This window comes from Pezoporus occidentalis, unplaced genomic scaffold, assembly GCF_034315485.1.
Source record: "Pezoporus occidentalis ecotype Australia unplaced genomic scaffold, CSIRO_AGI_Poc_V1 ctg284, whole genome shotgun sequence".
Lineage (NCBI taxonomy): Eukaryota > Metazoa > Chordata > Aves > Psittaciformes > Psittacidae > Pezoporus > Pezoporus occidentalis.
Genome location: NW_026914763.1, coordinates 368,171 through 383,705, shown reverse-complemented (window position 1 = coordinate 383,705; position 15,535 = coordinate 368,171). Strand labels below are relative to the sequence as shown.

The window sequence follows — 15,535 nt, the reverse complement described above, 5'->3', positions numbered from 1 at the left end:
AGGCTTGTGGAGAGCATAAACCAAACTCTTCAGTGGGGAAGGGAAGCTCCCCCCACAACAGATTACAAGCAGCTGAATGTTTTAAAACCCTCACTGAGGCTGTGCAGGGAGATAAAGTGGAGTGTGCAGGAGTGGATGTGGTAGCAGTTGTGGAAGAAAATATTAAAGTTGGGGCATCTTTTGCATCGGTTGGTGTTTCAGGGTGTAACGGGTCAGGCTGTCTCCCTGCGCTCTGCATGGGGTTGTGTTCCTGTAACCCGCTTTACCTGCTGTGGCCCAGGGCGCTGAAGGCAGAAAAGCTGGGACCAGAGCACACACAGTGGGATGGAGTTTCTAGGTTTCTTTCAATATGGATGCTGTGTTCTGGTGCTTCCTTCCCTCCCCCCCCCCGGTTATTTATTTATTTATTTATTTCAATTTGTTGTTAAGGAAAAACCTGAAAAGTGGAGTCGTTCCCCAAATTAGCAGCTGTTAGTGATGATGAAGGTGCTTGCTGGGGTTGGAGCGGAGCCCTGTATAAGATTAGCTGTGGCGTGGAGCTGTGCTGGGACCATGTGACTGCGGTGTACATTGGAAGAGGAAGCTGTAGAGGTCAATGCAAAGGCATTGTGCCAGACTCTGGCAACAAGGGAGAGCGCTGTATGGCGGAAGATGGCTTTTTCAGGCTCCTGAGCCGTTAGGTAGCTGATGGGGTTGGACAAAAGCAGGCCTGTAAGGTTAACAGCAGAAATGAAATGGCAGGGCTCGTTTGTAGATGGACATAAAAGCTGTTTGTTTCTTTTTCCAGATGCTTTGTAGGTTTTTATTAATCACCATATGTGTCTCTTTCACTAAACCAACCTTTATTGGAATGAAAATTGTTGTGTTTAGGGGAGTTTCAGGAAAACAGAGGGAAAATGGGGGGGGGGGGAAGAAAAGAGAGTTGCGTTTTCACAGCTACATCCACCTTGGTGTTTCTCCCCAAAACTTAAGCGCTTTGGTTTGACAGAGAATTCAATCTGTTATTTCCTCTCTGAACACAAACAGATTAAAAGCTTCAAGTTTAGATTGTGGACTATGGAGGAATAAATAAAACCTGCAAATGCTTGGGCCATTTATGCTCCTTTGGAATCTCTTAATGTGAACGGGTGGTTGTTGGTAGGTAGCACTGTCTTAGAAGAATTTTGTTAGTGTGATGTATTTTACATCTGACCTTTTGGAAGCTGAGAATAATTGGTTCCATAAGGATTTGGATTTTCTTACTTGAAACCAACATGAACCTTTAATACTCAACAGTGCCCATAAACTGAGAATTTCCATGTTGGGTTTTTTTGTGTGTGTTTTATGAGCAATTATTCAATCTGTGACTTTGTGCAGTTTGGCTGGAAGGAAGGCTACTTCCTTTCTGGGCTTTTTATATTGTTTTTAAATTCTATCTGACTTGGAATCAACAACATCTTGGTAGAGAAAACAGAAAAAGGAGAAATTAACCAAAAAAAAAAAAAAGAAAAAGAGCTGTGTTTGGGAGGGAAGGACTCATATTTTGAAGTGGAGCATATTGAGAGTGTAGACAGCTTCTTGGCGAGCTGTGATTTTTGAAGCATCTGAAATACCCCAGGGGCAGAAAAAGCTCTCTTCCTGCTTCCGAAGGATAAAAAAAAACACCCAACGCAATTCCAGATCGGGCAAGAGGAGAGACGTGGAATTGCACCAGGAGGGGTTTTAATTGTGAGATGAAGGCGCAGGACCTTTTTTGAAGCCCACAAATTGACTGTCTTCATGACAGCATTGCGTCTCATTCTGTCAACTCGGGCTCGGGATGTGGTTGCTAGGCAGCGGGCTCTTATGTACCTATAGTCGCTCTGATTTGCCAGCCTTCTGCAGACACATGGTAAGGTCCTTTCCAGCCTATCATCTAGAGGGACTTTTGCACGCCGTCTGCATACTGCTGAGATTCTCTCTACCTGAATGTGATGAGAAAAAGATACAGTTAAATGAAGCCTTTTTTCTTTCTTTCTTCCTCTTTTGTTTTTTTCTTTTTTTTTGGACAAATCCCTTGCTCGCACTATTTCCATAATCCCCTTTCCAACAAAATCCCAACCCCCAAACAAAGCCCAACCAAAAAAAAAAAAAGCCATGAAACGGAGACCGGAACAAGGAAAAGAGGTTAGTGGGTTAAGTGGTGTGTGTTTCCTGCGTTTGCAAAGGTGCCTCTAGTGAGGAGGGCGGCTGTAATTCGGCCATTAGTTACAGATGGTGGCTGGAGTCTTGAGATTCGTGGAGCGAGATGAAAGCTCTTATCTCTTTCCAGTGATGCTGACTTTAAACTGCTTTGAAAACCTGAATCAAGACAGCGTTAAAAAAAGAGTGGATTTGATACTTAGTGATGCTGCCAGCTCGTTTCTTGATGTATTTTGTTGCAAAAATGCCTAGAAATGTGAACAAAAAGGAGTTAATTTGCCAAATGAGGTTTCTGTCCCCCAGTCTCTGCAAAAATAGCAAGTAGGTAAAGAACATTCAGGAGGATTTATTAAGCAAATGAGATGTTTCAAAACTTTGCTCTTTGAAGCCATTTGTGTACAACTTGTGGTGAAGGTTACGTCTCTCGGGCGGTGGAGGAGAGCATTAACCAGCTCACCCAGGGGACTGGCCATGGCATAAGAAATACTTCTGAACAGTGTAACTTTTAATGGTTTTGTGTTCCCTAACTCTGCAAACTTTCATTCCAGTTGTATGAATAGGAAACACAAACATTTCTCAGCAGGAACCTACTTACAGTTAATTCATGAGACAAAACCAGTTCTGTAAATGCTGGAACATAATTGGTGGCGGTAGTATTGCACATACAGTTATCCTCTGCAAATTAAGATGTGGAAAAAAACTGTTTCAGCCTGATTCATTTTTGTCTTTCACTCTGCTTACAGGTACTGTTTGATGAGTGTGAAAGGATGCTTCACTGATTTTCATATTGATTTTGGTGGCACTTCAGTGTGGTATCACGTTTTCCGTGGGGGGAAGGTAGGTGAACCGTGTTTGATGTTTGGGTTTATTTCTCTGTGCCTCTTATGGAGAGGAGGGGTTGCTTGCTTTAGTTTTTCCTTTATTTACCCCTTTTCTGGGGGGAGGGGGCTAGTCAACGATCGCTCCATTTCAGTTCCCTTTGTTGATGTACACAGGGTTTGCTGAATTAGAAGGGCACCATTCACCTTCGTGAAACAGACCAGTACTTTACTTGAAATACAGTATGAGTTCTTTGCTGTTGGTGGTGCTTTTAGGCTTGCTATTGCTGCATGGCATAGAAGTGCCTTGCAGTGAGTATGTGGCTGTGTATACCCTTGTTGGGTCAGAGTGCCCTCAAGTCTCCTGTATCTAGAGCTGCTGTTTTTTTAGAGATTTCATGTTCCTTTAGTGTGCACATGCAGTTTATGCTGGAACTGAAATACTACAGGATATAGAAGCATTAACATATACAGTAGGGATGGCTACATTTGCATCTTCACTGTTTTTAAGCTGCTTTTTCCAATTGTAGTATAGACAGGGTATTTTGGGAACTGAAATAAGTAGGCCACAGGTACTGTTCATCTATATAGTCCGATGAGGATGTACTGTACCAACACACAGTTTTAAACAGTGAGTAAACTATGCAGGCATATTCTGAGTAAGATGTTTCATGGAAGAGAGATGACAACTGACAGTTACCTTGCCACATCCAGCACATGGACTAACTGCTGCTGCTGTCTGCTGTATGCTTCTGTGCACAATACCTGGAAAACCTGTGCTTCATGCAGAAAGCAGGCTTGGTGTTCCATGTGCGTTTGTCTAACACGTGCTAACCTTGTTGGAGCCTCTCTGTTCTGTATTTTTGTTGACTGGTGGTAATAGTTAAATCTTTCTTCTATTTTTAGATCTTCTGGCTGATTCCGCCCACTCTGCAGAATCTAGAACTTTATGAAGAATGGGTTCTCTCAGGAAAGCAAAGTGATATCTTTCTGGGAGACAGGGTGGAACGATGCCAAAGAATTGAGCTGAAACAAGGCTATACGTTCTTCATTCCTTCAGGTAGCACTTGTTAACTACCTGGGTTTGGAGTTGCTGGGATTGTGTTTGACTTAACATCTCTTTGTAAAACTATGTTTCACCTCTAAACTCTGTATTGACTCTTCATTTGCTGTGGCAGAAGGAAGGCTAGGGACTGAGTGCACTTAATTTTCCAGGCTGAAATCCAGACTGATGGGAAGTGTGCTGTGAGGAAGTGCATGCTGTGATCTCGTGTTGTACTGAGGAAAAGGCGAGAGGACTTGGGGCTTTGGGGCTGTCAGTCCACCCCTTCTCATCAGAGTCACACTGACTTTTGCTGTTGTTGGCTTTGTTGGAAAAATAGTCTGGTTTTGTGATCTCTCCTGGCAGGTTTCACCTGCAGTTCAGTAACCTACTGCTTTGCCTCTGTCTATAGCCAGAGGTGGGTCTTGATTCCCTGATGGAGCTCAGTGGAGATTCCAGTACATGGAAGAGCAGGCCCTGTGCTCCCTCAGGGTTGCTTCTTGGGGAAAACAACTTTGTTTTATTGTCATAATTGTTCAGAATTTCTACTGATGGAGATTGTGTGAATCTGGACACCTTCCAGGAGCCCAGCCATACTTAATTTTACACTGCTGCCCACCTCAGTGGCTGGGTTGGATGATTCAGGCTCTTCTTGCAAAGCAACAAAATAGTTGCTGCTTTCAAGGCTGGTGGCTTCAGCCCTTTCTCCTCCTGCCTAATTTGGACTAAAGATAGTGAGATGGTATCAGGCGCTGCTTCCTTTGGCTATTACAGGACCATAAATTGGTTTATAATGATGGAGCACATTGTGTCTGTTTAGTGAAAAATACAGGTAGCTGTTGTGCATGACAGGAAGACAGCTTGGTAGTTTTTCAGTGCTAGAATGATTCTGTGGAGGCAGGATTGTTATTGTTTCAGTCGTGGGGACAGAGAATGCAGGTTATGGGAAAACAGCAACAATGCTCTTGCCGACTAGGGAGCGTTGTTAGTGTAAGTATTGGGTAAGAATCAGCCTGGGAGGTGACAGGCAAAATGACTTTGAAGATGGAAGAGTTAATCCATTAAAGGAATTAGGTCTTCCCTTGAAACAGGTCAGAATGTGCTCTTACTGTTTGAACTGGGTGTTTGAGTGTGCCTGTGCTGTTTGCTTAGATCCCGTTACTGCATCTTTGTATTTATCTTCATTCCCCTGTGAGCAGCCTCCTACGAATAAGACTTTCTGTATGTTAGTTTAGTCATGCTCAGCAGTTGGAATACAGCAAGTTGTGGGAGCCTGTACAGGGCACAGCTGTAACATGGTGGCTGAAGTGATTCCAAATGTGGAGTTTGACTTTAGTTCCTGTTTTCTTAGGAAGGCCCAAAGTACAGAAATGCTGATACCTCAAACACTTTAGGCTAGTTGAAAGGCACAAATGAATAATTCCTCTGTAAGCACCTCATGGATTCAGGGGTTTTGGCTCTGCTGCATTTCATTCAGAAAACTTATTTGCAAATCTCTTTATTTATGTGAAAGGGCATTATTTCTATGTTTGTTTTAAGAGCATGGAAATGCCTAATTAAAGGCTGTTCCAGGTCAGTGAACTGAGCGTGGCTGTGTAAAATAGGTCAGTTCCTACAACCCCTTTGCTCTGGTTTATGTGCCTGTCACATTAGTTAATGTTTGAATGTGTTTTGTAGGTACTTTATAAGTGCTCATAGTGTTGAGGTTCCAGTAATGGGTGCCTACAAAACCACTGTGTCCCATACTTTCCGTTGGGCCTGACAAACTCTTGAGCAGCCTCAACTCATCCATGAGGAAAATGCGTTCTAATTACAGGTCTGGTCACAGAAAGTGTGAATTGATACAGTGAGTGCTCAGCTGGACTGTGAATGGAGAGCATTTCAGGAAAGGACTTTTTCCATGCAATATCCTGCTCTGCTCCTGGTTTTAAGTAACTTTTGGGGGTGGTTATACCCTAGCAGTGTAAGGATGAAGTAGGTAGAGAAGGCTGTAACAAGACACGTGAGGGAGTGAAATCACAAGCTTGTGGGAGATGGAAGGCTTCTCTGGAAATCTAGGATCAGCAGCAGATCCAGTAAATCCTTGAAACTACAAACCACTTGGACAAGAATGGGAATTATTCTTGCAGAAGGCATAATTATAGTGCTCACCAGGGCCCTGGTATTTTCCTCTCCCTCACTGCCATCATCCTTTCAGGATTAAGTTTAAACCAGTTAAGTTTCTACCTGTGCTGCTAATCTGCAAAGCACTGAGAGACACGATTACAGCTCTGGTATCAAGGAGAAATTGAGCAAAGTATTGTCAGCATAGTGAGTGGTTTCAGGCCAGGGTGCCTCTTGCAGCATTTTAGGAGTCCCTCTGAAGTATGGGTTGGGGGAAGTGAGCTTCTGAGGGATACTGTGTGGGTCCTTGCATCAGAGCCAAGCTGTACTCCTGGTGGCCTCATGGGACTTCTTCAAACAAGCAAAGCACCGTTACAAGTTCTCACCTCCCACCTTCCCAGTTCCCACTGATGAGTCAAGGATGATCAACTCTGGTAAAGTCTGTGGTAAAGTGATAAAATCAACCAGGAATCTGGCCTCTTCCATTAATATAATTGTTCAAACCAGTGTCAGCATAGTTGTTGATTGATAGATATGTACCACATTGTGCCCTGCTGAGGTTAGATGTGGATTCAAGATGTTAAACCAGTTGAAGGTTCAAGAAGGGAGGAAGCTGTACTTGCTACCAGGGTCAGCAAATGGGTATTTCTTTTTCTGTAGAAACTTGACTGTTGTTTTCCCAGGTTGGGGGAGAACTTGTCCTTATGCAGGAAGATTTTAGTAAGGAATGCTGCAGCCTTGGGGGTGTTTTCACTGTGAGTGTTACCATGGGCAATGTTTGATCTTTGGGTAAGCGTTCGACATGGGTGAAATTTAGTCAAGGTAACACATCTTGCTCTGCTATAGTGAATTACTGCCTATCTGACCTACATGCCAGGTAGAAGGGAAGTTCTTTATAGAGTGTGCTGCTCTTCTCAGGTGTAAACTGTGATGACCTGGAGGAGAAAAAGCATAATACTACTGGACAATACTGTGCTGTAGCTTTCTTCCATACCATGAGTGTGTCCAGTGATGACTTGCAGGGAGGATGTGTGAAGTTTGGAGTTCATTGTGGAGGTGTCGTGGAGAAGCAGTTTGGGTATCTCTCATCACCAGGGACAGTGTTTGAGCAGCATCCCTTGGGTTTGTACAGCTCGGGATTACTGTAGGCACATCGTGCATTGAATTCCCTTTCATCTGGATTATCTGAAAACCACCTTAGTTTCTCCTGTGTACTCCTGAACCGTGTTGTTACCTAAACCCAAGCTCAAAATTCAGCATACATAAAAATAAAAAATGAATCCTTTTTCAATCCACTCGCTCTTTTGAGTCTTTTAGCCTTGCTGAATATGTCATTTTGATAGTAAGTGGTAGAGCTTTGACGTGGATATTGCCCTTGCCCTCCACAGACAAGGTGTTGCAGTAGTTTGAAATCTGTTGAGCTTGTTTTGCTTTTTTCCTCAATTTCCGACTAGGCATCTCTCAAAGACCTTTCACACACACATACATATGTATATATATATGCTTATATATGCTTGGTGTAGAGACTTGCACTTCACATTCGAAAGAGTTTGCACGTGCAGGATTGGGGCATAGAAAAGCAGGCCAGGGAGTAGTCTCTTGTGGAAAATTTGTCTTGCAGGATTTGTCTCTGTTACTATTGTAAAGTAAGAGTGTAATCATTTTGTGCCTTGAAAAGGTGAATTCGAGCCAGTTCTGGGTTGTTACTGATAATGTGGTCTGCCAGAATATGGATAAACTTGGATTTTTCTTCTCTCTTTGTGACGAACAGTTTTGCTGAGCTCCAAGGAAGCTGCCACACTTAAGTGGGGGTACAGTTTGATTCCAGGGTTTACATTGTGGCTGATCTAAGAAAGTTTGCATACACACTGCTTTGATAGGAGATGGTGAATACTACCGAGGGTTAGGTTACTCTGTCTCTTACTGTCTCCTGAGCCTCTGCTGCTGATCGGAGGCCAGAGATGGTTTTGGGTTCACTCTGCATGCGTGTTCTTACTGTAGGCTTTCCAAACATGTAGCATTAATGTGATGAGTGTATTGAAGAGATGAAGTGTGCTGTGTGTGAACTGGTAGCTCAGGGAGCTGTGTTTGTGGGGGAGCACAAATCCTTGAGTAGCTGGGCCATTTTGAGTGACTCTTGTCCTTTAACTCTGAGGGTAATGGTCTCAGTAACAGACCACTACACGGTCCATAAAATAACGGTCCAAGAAGTCACTTGCCACTTAATTAGATATTGTAGAAGAAATTTGCAGTGCTGATTTATTAGACATTCCTATGGTCAAAGTCCAGACCAGGGTAACTTAATGTAAACTGGGCATGGTGTCCCTTTCTGGTTCTTCTCCAAAGTTCTCGCTAGAGTTGCTGTTTTACAGCAGTTGTGCTTCACCTCAGAGTTGGTAGTGTTCCACTGAGGAGTAAGCTGTTAGTCTTACTTTACTTATGTTCTTTATAGTGCACTTTGGGGCCTTTGACATGGAAAGATGCTATTATAGTCTCTCAATTTCTTGAGAGGTGAAGCCACAGTCTTAACACAGTATTCTTGTTGGTCTGTGGTGATTATTATGGTAACATGAGAGTGCTCCAAAGTTCTTGCTTCCAGTCAAATACAGAAATAATGGCTTTTTCAGATGAATGTTTTTGGGAAGGAAAGGAGACAGGAGTTTGTGCTGGACTCTGGGCAGCCATTTGCAAGGATTTGAAGTGCTTCAGATGCAGTATCAGTGGTTATCAGTAGGATTCTGCCCGTTAGGAGTGTGCGGTCTTAGGTCCCCTCTGCTCTGCCAGACGGTATTTGGTGAATTCTTATGTGATGGGGCCAGGAGGTAGCATAGAGTCTTTATAGCAAGGAGAATGACAGGCTATTAAAATCTAACTGGTAAATCTTTGCAGGGAGTTGTGCTGGGGCTGCAGAGCTGCCTGGCTATTTTTGGTTGCTCTTTAGCTTTTCTTGTTTAGGGAGCTTCCAGTGACATTAATGGAAGCTCCGTGCTTGGAACCTTTAGGGACCAAGTGATGAAAATCAGTGGAGAGGATCAGAGAGGAGAGTTTTTTGCCCTTGGTGTCTGCTTTCAGATAGGAGGTGACAGTGTAATGTTGGATTTTTAGTTCTATTCCTCTGCAGTGCTCTGCCTAATTTTTATCAAATGGTATCAGATTGAGAGTTGCTGTATTGCTTGTACTACTGGGGCAGAATGAATAGGGGGTTTTACTTTAAAACTGTAAACATGATGTTTTCTTGATACATTTGGTCGTGGGCACTATTACAACTCAATCATCCTTCTTTTGAGATGAGAGAAATAGCGTTTCACTTGCTGGCCGTGCCCACTCTGAGGTTGCCTCTTTAGTCACTTCTTATTTTTGAGACATATAAATTTCATCTATTCCACCCCAAGCTGCAGGAAAATATATATGCCTTCTATATCGCAAATATATGTGCAGTTCCTAATGGAAACGGGTGCACCATGGGTTTGGCTTGGAGCTTGTTTGCCCCATAGCTTTATAACTTAACAGTCTGTTTGCCCCATAGCTTTATAACTTAATAGTCTTTTTTATTGCTCTCGGATGGATGATTGCATCCTTGAAGATACAGGAGGAATTTGCAGCCCCCTGAAATCTTCTAACAAGTTTGTAGTGTTTAATAATACTTGTTCTATAAAATTCAAAAGATAATGAGATTGTATCTTTCTTTTAACGGTTCAGAAGAGCTTTTGTTACTGTTAATTTTACCTTCTTGATTTACTAGAGAAGATAACATCTAAATATTCAAGTGTATCTTAGTGGTGGAATAATTCCTAACCGTAAATCAGTTGAGAGTATTTCTGAGCCTCCTGAACAGAATTCCTGCTCGATGTTGGCTTGGCTTCATAAACTAGGATGGCTTTAGGAAGGAAAAAACACTTGAGGAAAACAGCAAGTGGACGATTGTCTTGTTGAGGCTTGAAACAAGGACAGTGATCAGTGACTGTGCAGTGTCTGGACTCCCAAAGCTGTTATCCCCATTTAGCTGGGCTCATAGTTGATGCATGGCTCCCAAGGCAGGAGTGTGTGGTGGCCATGGCCATGGACCTGCTCCACTGCTCCTGCTCTGGGACCAGCCTGCGAAGGAAGGGTGGGCTGGATCCACATCCACTCAGTTGTTTCCACTATCAGCACAGGCTGCTTTGAAACTGGTCAGCCATGGGGAAGAGTTTTCTGGTTCATGACTAATCCTTGAAGCACACAGTGTGTGTCTTTCACGTATAGGATTTAATTGTAGCCTTAGATAATGTTTAGCATGTGTTTTTGTTTCTTTTAGCCAAAAGTGAACTATACTTTATTCCACTGACTTTTGACTTTTTCAGTCTATTTGTTCATGATATTACGCCTGTCCTCTTTTTATCATTAAGGAAAAATTAAATTATGCCATTTTATTCTGTGTTTCTTTCATTTTTGGGGGGGAATATTACAGTTTCTGAGAGTCTCACCAAGGGGAGAGATGTTACCTCCTGTCTTGCACTAAGCCGTGAAACACACAGGGTTGTGCAGTAGGAGCAGGGTTTGAGTCACAGAGGGGAGAACTGGTGACATTCACTTCAGAGGTGTCTGTATCAGAGGCTGGGTGGCAAGGTTTTGCTGTGGGAGCTGAAAGATGCAGACATACATGAGCAGACACGACAGCACAGAGTGATGTGATCGTACGTGTCAACAGACCTGTCAGTTCATCCAGTGAAAAGCAATGGCATGGCTGAAGGTGAGACAGGCAGATGTATCGGTGTGGATGGTTTTAAAGCAACTCCTTGGCTGTCCCTTTTGCCTTGTGCATACTTGCAGCTTGCTTCTGTTCTGGAGCTCTGTCTTCCTCTTTAAAAACCTTTGCAATTGGGAAGCTTTAAGGATGGGTTTTCTTGTTTGTTAATGGTCACAATGAGCATTCATCCTCAGTTTATTTCTGAATAGTGCTTGTATCTAAGCTGTGGGAATGAACTGAATGTGCCATCCAAGCTTATCTGTTTCAGAGCTTAGTTCTGCAATATTAAACAGGGGAAGTTTATATTGGATATAAGGAGGAAATCCTTTCCTGTTAGGGTGGTGAGGCAGTGGAATGGGTTGCCCAGGGAAACTGTGAATGCTCCATCCCTGGCAGTGTTCAAGACCAGGTTGGACGAGGCCTTGGGTGATACGGTTTAGTGTGAGGTGTCCCTGCCCATGGCAGGGGGGTTGGAACTGGATGATCTTAAGGTCCTTTCCAACCCTAACTATTCTATGATTCTATATTACCCTCATGGAAGTTCTTTACTGTTTTCTACTCATCTGTTTCCTCCTGCTTTTGTGGTGCTGGCCTCTTCAGTTTTTCTCTCTACACAGCCTTGTTAATATTAGAACAGGAGCTTGGGGATTTTTACCCCCCCTTTAATATCTGTGCCAGTTCCTGTGGTTTTCCTACCCTGTCAGTGCTCCATCTTTTTTGTCTGCTCTTGCCCATAGTGTCCTATGCTTTTGTCTCTGCAGTTTTAATATTCCGTGTATGTTCCTCAGGCAAGTCAAAGCTATTTTTGGATGCAGTGTGTGATCAGAAAACTGTGATATAGCTGAGTGGTCAAAATCTCTTCTGAGCAGGTAACTCCTCAGACAGGGCTGTGTCCTGTAGCTGGCAGAGGGGCTGTGGGCTGGATCCTGCCTGTGGGAGCACATGAGCTGCTGTAGATCTGGGGATTCCCTGGGACTTGGCTCAATGTGTTCAACAGTGAAAGGGTGGTACCCATAGGCATTGTCCTTATGCATCCCTGAGCTATGCCTGGAAATCATCCCACACCTTGCTTTGGCTGTGGGTAGGAACTTTACTTCCAAGGACTTTACAGTTAATGGCTTTTTGCTTGTTGCTTGGTCTCTGGTTTATTTGTGTTTTCCCAACCCTGATGGATTTTAGTGCTTCTTCATCACAGGGTTTTGTTATTGAGAACCGTCTCATAAAAAGCAGCATTTTCAGTCTTGTTACTAGAAACAGGCGCTTCTTGAAAGACACCGTGTTTAGTTGGTTCAGAAGTTAGGAGCTGAAGTACTAACTCTAAGATGAGTTTAGACTTGGATTAGATGTAAGTAGGGAATTAAATACATTATCTGCATAACCAGAGGGTGTTTCAGTTACTTTACAGGAGACCTTTGGTTTGCGCCTCTGCCAGCTCTTCAACAATACTGTATTAATGTTGGCTAATCTTTCTGTTTAGGATTTGTTTGGGACACCATTTGTGGGGCATTGGCTCAAGCCAGTGAAAGACCCTTTCACATCACCCCAAAGTATTGGGACTGCTACTGAGGAAGTAGAGTGGTTATTAACACAGAGACCCTTGACATCTAGTGGGGGCTAAGTCGAGAGGTCAGGGAAGATGTGAGCAGTGGAACCCAAAGAGTAAGAACCAATGGAACAACTGCACTCCAGTGTGAAATTTTCACTAAGGAAATACGACTTATAGGAGGAGGCAACTGCGTGGTTATAGCAAAATCATATACTTGAGGAACAACTGCAATTTCCTTGTATTTCTTGCAGAATTAAGGGTATCTCCTTTCTGCCTTTCATACAGGACTAAAAAGCCAGGTTTCAGCTCAGTTACTCCCTTTACTGAGGTTATTAATATTTGATAACAAACTGTATTTAGAATTATGTTGGTCATTCCCCTAAAATAACAAGTTATTTTACTGGAGCTGCCAGTACACATACTGGAACTGCCAGCTCCAATGCGTCTGCTGAGCAGTACATTGACTGCTCTGTGCTGAGAGAACTGCAGTGGGAAGTTCCAGTGAGGACTCGTCAGTGTTCTGCTGTAACTGGCTGTTTCTGAGCTTGTCTTCTGCCACCACTCGCTTGGCCATTGCACTTTTCTGAGCTTCAGTTTGTTCAGCTCTAAACCTGACAATGAAGGTGAAATTGTCACACAGATTGACCCCGTCTTTCAGCACCTACCCAGTAAGTTGGCTTTGGGGACCCAGCAACAGATACACTTCAGCACATGGTTTCCATTCTTTCCCCCATACACATCAATCTTTGATTACCTAGTGGAAGCAGTGGCCCCAGTTTCCTTGATCTTGGATCTTTTTTCGTTCCCGAAGACTAGGATCAGGAAGATCATTTGTATTTCCAGTAGTTTGCTCTTAGTACAGATTGATGTCTTTCATGTGGTGAACTACCTCAGCCCTGAAGAGTTTTTAGAGTACTGATGTACATAGTTGCCACGCTACCCTTATGTGACAAAATCCCCTCCCTCTGTGGTTGGTTGTTCTTGATTTGGAAGTAATAAACAAGCTGGATCATTGTGAGTGACTCTGTAACCAAAATTATACTAACTGGAGCAGGAAAGATGCAATAATCCCGAGAGTGCCAGAGCTCTGAGCCACCTGCTGTTTTTATATGCATGACATTTATCATGTGGAATCAGAGCTGTGAGTGAGCACTGGAACAGGTTGCCCAGAGGGGTTGTGGAGTCTCCATCCTAGTTGATGCTGAAAAGCCATCTGGACGTAGTTCTGGGCAGCTGGCTCTAGGTGGCCCTGCTTGAGCAGGGGAGTTGGACCTCCAGAGCTCCCTTCCAACCACAACCATCCTGATTCTGAAATTCAGAGACATGTCTCCAGAGCAATAGGCTTTTGTTTCCAGGGAGAAAATTGACGTGCTGATTTCTTTTCCTTCCTGTCTCTGTCCTACCAATAATCTCTTAAAGCCCCAGTTTTGCTATCTGCTGTGGCTCAAGGACTTCTCAGATGCAGCCTTACAGGCCTTTATGGTGTAAAGATTGGTGCAGAGCAGAGCGTTCGTGGCTGCTGGCTGGAGAACCCTTTCACTGAATGGCATTTTCCTGCTCCCTCACTCCTGCTCTGGAACTGAAGGAAAGCTGCCACAGCTTTAATGGAAAGTACTGCACAGTGAGGAGAAAATTGACTGCCCCCTCTGTTGCTTTGCTGTCTGCTGGCTTATAAATTGTAATGCTTTTCATTAAAAAAGAAGAAAAAAAAAGTGTCAGGTCTCTGTGGGTCCCAGATCATTAGTGGGATCAATTCCTTTTTCACTGCAGAGATCAGAGGCTGCAGTCTTGCATAGCCAGTGCTTCAGCTGCTGACATACCAAGCAAACAATGCAGAAAGCGAAGAGCTGGAGTGTGGCTGCCTGAACTGCTATGCCTGGGTTTTCTTCCTTTGCTTTGGTGCCTGTGAGATGAATTCAGTCCTTTGCAGGACTGGGTCAGAACAGCCTCTTCAGCTCCAGTACTAGAAACGTTAAATCCCTTCACTTATGGCTTGCAGTGAAAACTTTTTTGGTTGCTTCAGGAAGTTGATAATAGGATGTGAAACTTTCACCTCTGAAGGAGGGCTGGTGGTAATCATTTGAAGCTGTTGACATCTGAAGATGGATGCTCTGGGGCTGGTGCGAAAAGTTTGGTGTGACTCAGTTCAGTTCCACAGCCCTTGCCCACCACCACTGCTAACATGATTTGCAACCCTACTGGAGGTGCCAGTAGATAGATCGGAGAGCCAAGTGTATTGAACAGACTGAATTTACTTCTTAGTCATGGATGTGGTTGAGTCACAAGCTTGTGTGTTCCCAGTAAACACTGTAACTGTGCTGTGAATAAATAGAAGAACCCAATTTACAGAGGGTTCTAAGACTGTACATCATAAGATGTTGTTCTGCTATGACTAGTCGTAAAATGTGGCTGTGAGGATACCATTTAACCTTTTAACCTCTCATCCCCTGCAGAGTGGGGTTTGCGGGGTGGTTAAAACTTGATTGTAAGTTGCTCTGTAATGCTACATAGCATGAGGCATTCTCAGTTCTTTGCTTTCCCTCTCTAGGGTGGATACATGCGGTTTATACTCCAGTAGATTCTCTGGTGTTTGGTGGAAATATCCTGCATAGCTTTAATGTTCCCATGCAGCTTCGCATCTATGAAATTGAGGACAGAACAAGGGTAAGGATACTTCATTCTCTTTTTAACTGAACAGTTCTTTGTGGCTGTGATCTGTCATAGTCCCTGTCATATTCCCTTCTGACAAACAAGAGCTGAGGGGATCTCCGTGTCAGAGTTGTTGAAACAAGGTAAACATGAAGTAATGAGACTTTCAAATGTTGGCTATTTTTAGTGGGATTTACTCATCTGTTTTGCCTGCATCCCACAGACGTGTCCCTTTTGTGTCTTTTGTCTGTTAAACTTCCATCAAACACCTCCCCTTTTGCATGAAAACGTATTGCGCTTTACAGACCTTTGTACCAGCACCAGTAACCCCTTGCTTATCATCTCTCTCTGCACACCTGATGTGGATATCTGAGCCTGGAGAATTAATGGGACTAGGATGGTTCTCCTGCCCACAGCTGAATTGTCAAAGCTACAAAGAAGTTGTGCATGAAACCACATGTTTCTTATGTACTGTGCAGGATTTTCTCCTA

The 15,535-nt window shown here is 43.5% G+C and overlaps 1 protein-coding gene across 13 annotated transcripts in view; it reads left to right on the top strand.

Annotated features, from left to right (window-relative positions):
• KDM2B (lysine demethylase 2B) overlaps positions 1-15,535 on the top strand; it is a 111,902-nt gene that overhangs the window by 34,955 nt on the left and 61,412 nt on the right. For 10 of the 13 annotated variants that reach the window (XM_062625918.1, XM_062625913.1, XM_062625914.1 and 7 more), the window contains 3 exons: positions 2,904-2,997; positions 3,885-4,038; positions 14,944-15,059. In XM_062625918.1, coding sequence (XP_062481902.1) covers positions 2,904-2,997; positions 3,885-4,038; positions 14,944-15,059 — 364 coding nt within the window. Of the gene's footprint in view, positions 1-1,026; positions 1,138-1,910; positions 2,146-2,892; positions 2,998-3,884; positions 4,039-14,943; positions 15,060-15,535 lie in introns of those variants that run through there. The other 3 variants (XM_062625924.1, XM_062625922.1, XM_062625923.1) reach the window with 3 other exon arrangements.